Source organism: Aristolochia californica, unplaced genomic scaffold, assembly GCF_029961685.1.
Source record: "Aristolochia californica isolate CCGP_79_NKW_82.1479 unplaced genomic scaffold, dmAriCali1.0.hap1 SCAF_4, whole genome shotgun sequence".
NCBI classification, from domain to species: Eukaryota; Viridiplantae; Streptophyta; class Magnoliopsida; order Piperales; family Aristolochiaceae; genus Aristolochia; species Aristolochia californica.
The window spans coordinates 7,185,583-7,198,021 of record NW_027182103.1 but is presented as its reverse complement, the minus strand read 5'-3'; the positions used below and the strand labels follow the sequence as shown (position 1 = coordinate 7,198,021).

General features: G+C 37.6%; 1 protein-coding gene across 4 annotated transcripts in view; it reads left to right on the top strand.

The window, feature by feature from the left end:
- The window catches only part of LOC137962099 (squalene synthase 1-like), an 85,934-nt gene that overhangs the window by 28,743 nt on the left and 44,752 nt on the right, over positions 1–12,439 (top strand). For all 4 annotated transcript variants that reach the window (XM_068808815.1, XM_068808812.1, XM_068808811.1 and 1 more), the window contains 5 exons: positions 9,734–9,823; positions 10,725–10,800; positions 11,113–11,182; positions 11,309–11,452; positions 11,541–11,645. In XM_068808815.1, the coding sequence (XP_068664916.1) occupies positions 9,734–9,823; positions 10,725–10,800; positions 11,113–11,182; positions 11,309–11,452; positions 11,541–11,645 (485 nt within the window). The remainder of the gene's footprint in view (positions 1–9,733; positions 9,824–10,724; positions 10,801–11,112; positions 11,183–11,308; positions 11,453–11,540; positions 11,646–12,439) is intronic.

The window sequence follows — 12,439 nt, the reverse complement described above, 5'->3', positions numbered from 1 at the left end:
GCTTTGGTGATGCTTGCCCAGTTGACATGACTCGCATTGAAAAGTAATACTAGAAGGAAGATCTGGAACTACTTGAATTAGTTTTGCTAGAGATGGATGACCAAGTCTGAGATGCCACTGAAGAGGTGAATCAGCTGTGTAGTGCATGTAAAAGTACTGTTTGGGTTTTGTCTGTCTAGATAGTATAGTCCCCCTCTCTCACGAATGGAATTGATCATCTTCCTCGTCACGAGATCTTGAAAGACACAATGAGTAGGGTAAAAAGTTAGAGAACAATTTATAGACTTACCCACTTAATTGACATACAACATATTTAAAGGAAATTTTGGAACTAACAATACAGATTGAGGGGAAACATTTTCCACTGCCTGTACTGATGAAACTGACCCATCAACAAGATTAACATGTTTAACGAGAATATACTCTTTTAAGTCAGAAAATAGTAGGTAACACAACCATGAGCTTCTTAACTCTAAGATGTGTCTGGTTTCATAGTTCAATGAAAAGAACTTGAAACTTCATGTTTTGTAAACTACCAGTAATGAGTATAAGAAAAGAAAACAACTGAGAAATAATTATTCTTAGCCAAAAGAAAGAGAGAGAAAGTTGCTCCAGCAACGTCGGGGGTGAGGATAGAGCATGAGAGAGAAGCGAGATTCTTTTGCGAGAGTGGCGCGAGCAGCGTAAACGAGAATGAGAGAAGGGAAAAAAACACTGTCCAAAAGCGTGGGAATCGTCATCATCGGTTCGAGCTTGGGTGTTGCTTGAGGCAAGGGACTCTGTGAAGAGCATATTTGTGTGACTAGACAAAACCAACATGAAAAAGAAAACTGAGATGAATCAAAGTGGGGACCAGGTGGTCTTCGACGCTAGTGACAAGCGAAGACAAAAGAGCGTACCAGCTTCAACACATCGACTGGAGGAGGTAGGTGGGGATATTACCTTTACTCAAAAAACTTGCTCTGGGAAGGCCCCTTTTTGCATCGGCTGCAAAAAGGACCCTTCGGCGGTCCTCATCACCAGCAACAACAGTAACAAAGACGTCGAAAATGGAGGAAACACTGAAGAAGAGCCCTCAGAAGGTTGGATGATGATACAACAAAACCGAAAACGTAAGAGGCATTTCTTGACGGTCGATGGTCATCCTCTCATTTGGAGACTCGGAGTTCTCCTTGAGGCGGCTCCTTGACAAAAATGTGCTTCGATCCGTATCACAATACGAAACGGATCGAAGCGTGCTTTCATCTCTGTCCCAGAGACGACAGGGAATTATTTCCTCCAAAATTTCGATGCCATCACCACTGAAGGTGCGTCCTCTCCTCGGCCCAAGGAATTCTGATCAAGCTCTATATCCTTCTCCCTCTCTGTTTACCGTGGAACCAGAGAATGTAAAATCATTCAAAGCAGGGGAGACCAAATCATGGCGAGGATATATATATATATATATATTCCAGAGAAATCAGGTTTTTCTTTCAATTGGAGCATTTTCCGAAACTCTCTACCATCCTTCTTCCAGGAAAAATACTTGAGCCCTTCAAAAAAAGCCCCTTCTTCATCGATACCCCTTAAAATTACAGACCAAAATTTCCCCCCTCTTCCGAAAATTGGGCCAACTCCCCAACTTCTCGAAAATAAGAGACTGGTCCTCGACCTCCCCCGCTTGCCTCTACAGTGAATGGTTCTCCTTTCTTGGAATCCCAGCAGAGCTTTGGTTGTAAAAGGCTCTAAACCGGATGGCCTGAAACTTCGGAGAACCAATCAAATGGGCAGTGGAAACCACTAGCCGTGCCAGGTTAGACATTGCAAAGGTTTTCATAGCCCCTTCATCCCACTGGACAGAGGATTCCATGGCGAACTCGCTGGATTGGTCCCCCCGTCCCCCCCAATGGTAGGTCAACCTCCATCCCCCCTGCTCAACTAAGTCATTGCTCGACTGAGTCAAATCACCTAGCCAACAACAAACCTAGGCCCACCCGACTTGGCCAGATCGTCCCCAAATTTGAACTCAAATTCAAATCCTTGACAATCCCCCTGGCTAGAAAAACTGACACCTCGAAATTCAAAATCCCCCATTCCCCCCATAACCGCCATCATCACCTTGAAAACCCACATTACTTAGTCAAAAGCCACCGTCCTTTCTGACTCGGATGGAGGAACTTCATCCCCGTCAAAAATATCAAATTTATTTGTGGTTCAGAGTCCATGATGGAAGAACTTTATCCCAGTCAAAAATATCAAATTTATTTGTGGTTGGGAGTCCATGACATAGGAACTTCATCTCATAAAAAATATCCAATTTTTGTGATTGGGAGTCCATGACGGAGGAACATCATCCCCGTAAAAAATATCAAAATTATTTGTGGTTGGGAGTCCATGAGGGAGGAACTTCATCCCCATAAAAAATATCAATTTTTTGTGGATGGAAGTCCATGACGTTCATCCCCGTAAGAAATATTAAATTTTGGTGGTTGGAAGTCCATGATGGAGAAATTTATTATTATATTTATGTTACTTCCCCCCATTAATATCATATATTACTCTCCCAGTTGAGAGTCGTTGTCTTGTGGAGGGACACGGTGGTGGAGGTGGACACTTTAGAGCAATGTCTTAGCGGCTAGGAGTGATTTACTCTCACTGATATTATACCAGCTTGGCCTCATGAACGAGAGCACCATCGTGAGGGGGAGTGTTGGAAGATGAAGGCACATTATACAAAAAAAATTTTATGCATCATTTGCAGCTAGCCGGGAGTTCATACTGTTCTCTCACCCCCAGCTTGAGGGGGAGTGTTGGAAGACAGGGCCCAAGCTCACACGACCAAGGAAGACCCACATATCAAAGTGTATTAGAAGATGGGCCCGGGCCCATAAGAACAAGGAAGACCCATGGATCCAAGAGAAATAGAAGACGGGCTCAAGGCCTACAAATCAAGGAGAAGGCCCATAGGCCCACATATAGTGATGACAGAATGGTAAATAAAGGACCATCTCATAGAGATGGCATTGATGTAATTATGTTAAAGTTCCAGGGTTAAAACCCTATACCCTAAACCCTAAGTTTAGGGGTATTATTGTAATATTGTACTTTCATAAATCTATAAATAGAGCTTCAGGGGGAGGGTTAGGAATAATCAATTCCATAACCCTTCTTCCTCCTATTTTCTCCCAAAGGGTTTGTTTCCCTTTTTCTCCATGAGCTAAATTCATGGAGTCCTGAAAATCAAAATCTTGTACTTAAAGAGCTTCCAAGGACAACCACATAGCTGTGGCAATGTCAAAGTTCATAACTTGGCTTCTGATATTAGATTCCATGTTATTGACAAGCCAAGTCATCACTTGACTATCTTCAACCTCCCAATAATCATCCTGAGGAACAAAAGGATCATCTCTAATAAATTTTAACTTTTTCGTGCCCGTAAAGTACATTCTAATAGATTTAGACCAAGTAAGGTAATTATCACCATTAAACTTATCAGAGGTGATAATAATAATATCTTTACCATCAGGATTATATGACTCCTTTGCTGGAGTGTAAACCTCACCAGAGTCAGCCATATCAGATATATAAGAATACCAAACAGATCAAATAAACCTTCCAAAAAGTTTCAAATCAACCAGCTCAAGTAGGTCCCACAACGTAAAATCACAATTAGGGCAGATATAAGATGTGCGCAGATCAAACAATCCAAAAAATCCAACAAGGGGATCAAATTCAGAAGATAAAGTGCACCGGAACCTGCACTAGGGCTGATGTATAGCTTGAAACAAAGTCCAGGACTTAGTTTGATAAATTTAGTAAAGTTGTTACAGCTTTTGATTTTTTGTATAGAGTCATTGCGATCATTACTTATTTGTTTTACATCGAATAGCTAGATTTGTGGTACTTGTTGTGTATGTAGATGGTATTGTGTTGTCCAAAGGTGATATTTAGGGAATTGAAGAAGTAATGGATATCTTAAGACACATTGTCAGACCAAGGATCTTGGTGTTTTGAAGTATTTTATGGGAATTGAAATTGCTAAGAGTAAGGAAGGTGTAGTATTTTCTCGAAGAAAATATGTTACTAATATGTTGCATGAGTATAAGTTATTAAAAGTTAAACCTATGGAGACACCTATAGAAAGTGGCTAAAATTTGTTTGAGGAAGAGAATCTTACTGAGGGACATGACCATGTATAGAAAGATTAGTTGGGCAATTGATCTATACAACAATGAGCAGACTAGATATTTCTTTTCCCATGAGTGTAGTGAGTCAATTCACGAAAAATATCCTCAAGATTTATCTGGAAGCTTCTCAGAGAATATTGAGTTATTTGAAGGGAGCCCTTGGAAAGAACTATTTTATCCTGTGAACACTTGTGAACACTTAAAGGTTGAAGGGTACTCAGATGTAGACTATGGAAGATCCAAAAGGATAAGAAATCTATTACATGGTTTTGTATGTTTGTTGGAGGAAATCTCATCTGTTGGAAGAGCAAAAAATAAAATGTTGTAGCTTGTTCAAGTTCTGAGGCAGAGTATCGTGCTATAGCCCGTGTAAGTGAGCTTATGTTGGTAAACTCAGTGTGCAAAGAGTTGAGATTAGCCTTTGAAGATCTAATGGTGCTGAAGTGTGATAATGAAGCAATCATTTTTTTTTTTTTTTTTTTGAAGTAACCCTGTTTTCCATGAAAGAATTAAACATATAGGGGTAGATCTTTATTTTATCTGAGATGTAATGATGAGGAAGGTAGTTACTCTATATGTGAGGAACACAAAACAGATCGGAGATGTATTCACCAATGAGATTTCAATAATTTTTGTACTAAATTGGGGTTAATTGACATATATGCCCTAACTTTAGTAAGAGCGTAGAAGTCAAGGGTATTTCATCATTATATAGTTGATTAATTTAGAGATGGAGGAGTTGATTGATGTGGAAAAACGTGATTTTAAGGATTTAGACGGTGAAATTGGGGAAGAAAGTGGGGATTCAGAGAAGGAAAAGAGGAAATGAGAAGAAGAAAGAAAAGAGTAGAGAGGGAGCAGAGAACAAGGAAAACAGAGAATTATCTTAATTCATCAATAATCTCCCACTAATCCAATTACAGTCCTTTAAAAAAGAAACAAAACTGAAATTTAAAAAAAGAGATAAATCACTATTTGATAAATCTCATTAAATCAGAAGAAAAGAGATGAATTAGTATTTGATAAATCTCATAAAATCAGGAGAAATAAAAATAAAAAAAAAAATAAAAATTACAAAAATATGGGGGTGGTGGGGCTTTACGTCTCCGAGTGTAGACTCGTGTGACTGGTGGCACACTGGTGTCCCCACCAACTTTCTTGGGGTAGGCAAATCTTTATCCCGTCGAGTGTAGCTCTTGGAGGCTCTGATAAAACAAATTCGGATCTAATTGTTGTAGTGTTTCATAAGAAATGCAAGTGTTGTCTAAGTTTGGACGCCCTTTCTAACGTACTAAGAAACGTTGAACCGCACTGTTCCTTGTAAAAACCCTTGTTCATCTAAAATAGTATCAATATGATCTTTTTGTGCTGGTGGTAAAGGATGAAAGGAAGGAGGGGCTGTAGGGGTGGGAATGGGTGCTGTATCGGACAAAGTTATAGAGTCAGAAGGGGTCGGACAAAATGGATCGTCAGGAATAGATGGAGGACCTCTGTATGCGATCAAATCTTCAATGTTAAAAGTGAAGCTAATGCCAAATTGAAGTGGCAAATTAACAACATTGGCATTAGTTCCTACTCTTTTCAGCACCTTAAATGGTTCTGCAATATTGGCTTGTAGCTTTCGAGCTTGCTCCGAAGGCAGCCGCTAGGGTCGGATCCAAACCATGACATAGTGACCCTCATTAAATTCTTTAGCATTTTTGTGCATATTAGCATAAGTTTTTGTATTGGCATTATTTGTGTGAATACGTTTATTAATTTCAGCATGTAATTCTTGGACTCAACATGCAAATGAAATAGTGGACTTAGACACCCTAGCATGGGGAGACATTGGTATGAGGTCTAGAGGTTTCATTGGTTGATAGCCATGGACAACTTGAAATGGGCTCATATCTATTGACCTATTCATTGTACTGTTGTATGCAAATTGTGCAGTTGGACGAATTAAGTCCCATGTCCGATGATGGTCACCAACAAGGCATTGAAGTTGGTTCCCTAAACTATGGTTAACGACTTCAGTCTGGCCATTAGTCTGTGGATGGTTTGCAATAGAAAATTTCAATTGTGTACCTAATAAGTGCCACAAAGTTTTCCAAAAGTAGCTTATGAAGCAGACATCCCTGTTAGAAACTATGGTTTGAGGAAGACCGTATAGGTTGACAATCTCATCAAAGAATAGTCGAGCGACTTTGGATGCATTGGAAGTTTTAGTACAAGGGATAAAATGAGCCATCATAGCAAAGTGAGCCACCATAACAACTACGGAGTCATTTTTCCGAAAGGTATGTGGTAGACCTAAGACAAAATCAATGGTAGGGGTGTATGTAACCCAATGTTTTTTTCTTATGTTTACCCAATTGACATGTCCTACCAGTTTTGCGACATCCCTTTTTAAGCTCGGCCCGTAAAATCGGTTTTCCACTTAATTGTTTTATTTCGCCCAAAATGTCCCCTAAGTCCTCCAACATGGAGTTCCCAAGCCAAAAAGTTTCACACTGACGTACGGGGAATGCATAGCTTATCAACTTGAAATAGATCATCCTAGAGGTAGAAGTCATCGATGATGTGCCACTGTCCCTCTCACAATTCAGTGTACACCTTACCAAAGTCAGGACATGAAGTGTAGTCATCTTTGATCTTCTCAAAACTGGTAACTTGCACACTCACAACAGACAATAAGCTAATCTTGCGACTGATGGCATCTGCCACCTTACTCTCACTCTCGGATTGGTGCTTCAAGACAAAAGAGTATGCTTGTAGGTATGCGACCCATCGTCCATGCCTAGAATTAAGTTTCTTTTGTGAATTGAGATATTGAAGGGCCTCGGAGTACAAACAATTTCATGTGGAAGGAGATAATGACAACAATAATGTAAAGCTTGTATAACCGCATATAATTCCATATCATAAGTCAGAGGACTTTTGTTTAGCATTGTTAATTTTTTCACTAAAATATGCGATCAGATGATGCTCTTGACTCAGTACTCTACCTATTCCGATACCTGATGCATCTCATAAAAGGTGCCTCTGTCATACGTTTATTAATTTCTTGGAAATCGTGAGAGGTAGCTTTTGACCACGAGAACTCTCCTTTCTTCATGTAGTCCGTGATGGGCACCATGATGGAATTGAATCCCTTGACAAATCATTAGTAAAAAGTGGCTAAACCATGAAAACTACAAACCTCATGAATGGTAGAAGGTTCCGACCACTCAACAATTACTTTTACTTTTTGGGGATTTGTAGACCAGGCTCAATTCAACCGATCGATCGAATCCGGTTCAACCAGACCCTGGTCATTGTTCTGGTTTTGGGTCTAACCCAATTGACCCGGCTAGGTTAGCCTAGGGTTGTAAATGGGTAACAGACGAAATGGGTGATGGGTATTCTATTACCTGTTTCGTTTGCCATGCCTTTGGTGTGTTACCTTTTTCACCCGAATGTGTAACAATTTATTCCGTATCAATTTTCTTGCCCGTTTAATGGTTAAATGGGTAAGTAAATGGATAATTTAATATATTGTTTTAAAACCACATAAACATGATAATAAATAGCTGATTTGTACAAAAACTATAGAATATTATAAAATAATAAAACTAATAAAACGTCTTTATAATGTTGAAAAAACAATCTATTATCCTCTACTTTCTCCCTTCTTTTAGGCTAGATATATATTATATAAAATCCAATAAATGGGTTGGATGCCGAAAACTGATTATCCATATCCGTTTTGTTGATAAACCAGGTGATGGGTAATTGGATAAATTGATTGAATTCATAAACGAGTAAAATTTTTTCTTTGATATCATTTTATTATTAAACTAGTAAAGTGAGTAAAATTGCCACCCCTAGGTTTGTTGGCTTAATTGGCGAATTGGGTGAAGCGATAGGTTTGCCAGATCATTGCTTGCTATGTTGTAGGGGAGAATTTCCTTGTGCAATAGAGTAGAGCCTGTAGAATGGATGGGAAGTGCATTAAATAGAGTGGAAATATTGATTTCTTTGAGAACAAAACACCCATCCTGCCTGCATGACCTATGTTGAATCTAGGGTGTTCCCATCTTCCTAATGCAAGTAAGTGGTAGATGAGGGAAGCTTCCATTGTTTTTTTTACACTTCCCCAACTCCCATATTTTCTATATAACCCTTACATATTTGGTAGGTATGTGGTGAAGCTTATACTTTTTCAACCTCCTTGGGCGCATTCTTGTCCTTCTTGTGATCCTTTGAACCCCGGTCCTTTAGTGAAAGGCAAAGCTAAGCTCTCACAGTTGCATGATATGAAGCAGTCATTGTGCATAGGGAAACTCATGTATCTTGATTTGCAGGTGTCCAAAAGAGAGTCTAAAGAGGAATCCTTTATGTGGTGGGCTTGTCAATCTTGTTGCTTTGCAGGTTTTGGCAGATTAAAGATGACCATGTCGACGAGGAAGAAGGCAAAGATGATTTGGATTTCTCCTTAAAGTGCAATTGCTTAAGATCTTTGTGAGATTAGAAAGTTCTATTTGTTTTAGGAATGGATATGGTTCCATGTCGACAAAGACTTGAGGATGGTGGGATTTGCGTGACAATGGGTTTTTGGAGAAAGGTTGGATGTTACCCACAAGTAGCCATGGTCGTTTCCAGGGTAGCAATGATGCTTGAAAGAAAAAGATAGAATATAAGAGATACATGGAAGTTGTAATAGGATTTTGGAAGAGGAAAAAACTCTTTTCTTAAGAGTTAAGAAGTTTTTCCTTGTCGACTAAAGATGCCTCTCCCCTCCCCCTGCAAAACCACATTGAAATATTTTTCTTTTTCTTTTTAATTTTTAATATATATATATATATTTACTTTTTGAGCTCTTTCAACTGACATTCAGACCTGATTGAATCAGACCCTGTCACCTCATCAGGTTAGTGATCGGGTCGGTCAGTTTTATAACTTTTATCATAATATCAAATACACAACTAATATTAAAAACCACTAATATAAAAAGTTATTAAAAACTTCCATAATCATATATTAGAGAAGGCAGGAAATTTATAAGAAAGGGAAAAGGGTTTTTATTTTATTTTAATTTTTGTTGAACCTGATTATTCTCCTTGAGTTTGACTTGAAGATCCAGGTACCTGATATCTTCAGGGGAAACTTCCAATGCTTAGATCTACTTTTTCCGGCAAAATTTCGATAAGATTTCTTTATATGTTGTAGATCTGGACCTCAGCTATTCAGATCTGCAAAATAATAAGTTTTAGGGCTTGATTTGGTGAAAAAAATGCTAAAACAACCAGGAAAGATGTCGGGCGTCTTAGCTGAGATGACAAAATTTGTCTCTTCTCACTAATTATTGCATCAACTGTGGTGAAAATGACAAAAATACCCTTCAACTAAATTGCATGCATGACTGACACACTCAATGACTATCTTTCAAGGTTTGCTTCTTCATGTTCCTAAGAGTAGATAGATTTCTCATTAATATTTTGTTGTTGTCTTCTTCATATTCATTTTTGTTATTATTGAGGAAAGCAACAAAAATAAGTCTTGGGACATGTTCTATCTGAAGCTGCCTTTGCTATTATTTGCAGAGGATGATACAAGTATTAGCACCGATATTAAAGTACCGATTCTGCAGTCTTTTCATCAGCACATATATGACCGCGAGTGGCATTTCTCATGTGAGGCTCTTTTTGTATATTCTGGATTACTTCTTCTGCCAACAATTTCCTCTAAGAATCTTTTTCTAGTGAGAATGTTATTTTTAATTATTTTTAGTTGTGTTTATGTTGGGTATGTTTGCAATAACTGAAGGAGTTCATATAAAGCTAGGTGGTGTAGCGCCAAGGCTTTTACTCTGCTGTGGAAATGGTGTCAACAACAATGATTTGCTTCCCTATTTATATAAGATGATGAGTCCACAGCTTAATGCTTTTGTTGAAGTAAAATGGCTACACCTGGAAAATGAATTGTAATTTGTAAATAATGCATGTGGAAAAAATTCATTAGGAACCTTTGTGTCATAAAAAATTGGATGAGTTTAACACCAGTTCAATTGAAGAATTTGAATGTGTTTAGTTCACTTAAAGTTAATCTGGTTTATATTCATACTTGATTACAACATTGGTTCAGTAAGTATGTAGGAGAAGACTTGGATATAAACAATGGAAACTTTAATGTTATGAAGCATCCATTGTTTTCATGTTTATGCAGCAGGATTGTATTGTTTTTTTTAACTTAATTTTATAAATAAAACTTAAAATATGAATCTTTTTGTATTTTCTTATCCCATAGTTTGATCAACTTATGCCATAAATAATCAACAATTTACTTCTTAAGATTGATTCCACTCGTATGACATGTCAAAGCACGATCAATCAGCACATGCAATGGAATGGGTGGTGGTCTTTCTGTTCTTCACCTTTTGTGTGTATTTGTATTGTTTTTGGATCTTACATGTGAATGCTCTTTTAGGTAGGTTACATGTTATTTTGTTTCTTTTGCACTGATTTATCTATTTGTTTACTTTTTTTACATTGTAATGTTTACTATTATTATTCCTGACACATCACTTGTATTTAGGTGGAATAAAGGACTACAAAGTTCTCATGGATCAGTTTCACCATGTTGCTGATGCCTTTCTAGATCTTGGAAGAGGGTAGTTTCTTAGTCCTGTTTTCTTAGTCACTAGAAAAATCATTAGCTATAGTGTTGTTTTATTTATTTATTGAGTTTACTAGTGGTCTTTTTCTATCTTATAGGCTTTCTTGTGGTCTTTTTCTGTATCCACCTCAAATACTAATTAAAGATAGTGATCTAAAAGAGGAAAGAAAGTCGAATATGGTCTTATTAGCTTTTGATTCTTCTAATTGTATATGTATTAAGAAAAAGGAAAAACTTCAGATTCAAAAAGGGTGTCCTGTTCTCCCTATAGTTTTTTTGTAATGTCTTTCATTTATGTTTTCTTTAGTTATCAAGAAGCAATAGAAGACATTACAGAAAGAATGGGAGCAGGGATGGCAAAATTCATTTGCAAAGAGGTTTGTAAACTATTGTAGAAAGTGATTTATGAACATAAATGGGTGCCTATTCTATCCTTTAATGCTATTTTGATTGGTCATTAGTGAATATTACATGTTTTTTCACAAGCTCACATTACATTGTAGGTTGAAACGGTGGATGATTATGATGAGTATTGCCACTATGTAGCAGGGCTTGTTGGCTTAGGACTGTCCAAGTTGTTTTTCACTTGTGAGCTGGAAGATCTAGCTCCTGTTGACCTCTCCAATTCAATGGGATTATTTCTTCAGGTGTTGGCAGCTGGAAAATCTCTTATATACATTGTTCAGTGAGATAATTTCTTATGTACGTTTTCCATCTCTGTGCTGCCAATTGCAGAAAACAAATATTATTCGTGACTATCTAGAAGATATTAATGAGATACCAAAATCTCGCATGTTTTGGCCTCGAGAAATATGGAGTAAATATGCTGACAAACTTGAGGTGTGGTTATTTTTTTTTTCTATTCAAGTTCGTACTTTTTTATTCTATATAACAATGTGGAGTTCGAGATTTTCTTGTGCATTATATGCTGATTGTGTAATCTGACAAAGCCTAAGTTATGATTGTTAAGGAATAGTCCCACATGGATTAGTGAGTACAAAGATCATGAGTTTATTAGTTGGGAAAAGGGTTTCCTAAGTTGGCTAGTCATTTTGGGATGGGACCCAACTTCACATGGTATCAGAGTATGTACTCATTTGAAGGCCTACACCTAAAATTATCTACTTGTAGACCATAAAAGAGGGCCTACACCTAAATTATCCACTTGTAGAGCCACAAAAGAGGACCTCCACGTGAATGGGAGTGTTAAGGAATAGTCTTACATAGATTAGAGTACAAAGATATTAAGTTTATTAGTTGGGAAAGGGGTTTCCTAAGTTGACAAGTCATTATGGGATGGGCCTTCGACCCAACTTCACAATGATCATATAGTTTATTGTGGAATCACTGTCATGATCCTAATATATTGTTGATATAGTGACTCAAAATTGGATTGCTTTTTGAGAATAAAAGATTGAAGAAAGTTATTGTTTCACTGGGAAATAGGGTCTTTAAATTTTCTTTGGGCTGGATAACACTGGTTTGATTACTCATTTAACACTTTAATCACTTTGAATTCTGGCATCATTGGTCTAGTTTTTATGAGATTCTTGAGCTTGTTGGTTGTTTTGTTTGTAATTGTAGTTATATTTCTAGAGCAACAAACTGTTTAGCTGATTCTCTTGCTAAAGAGG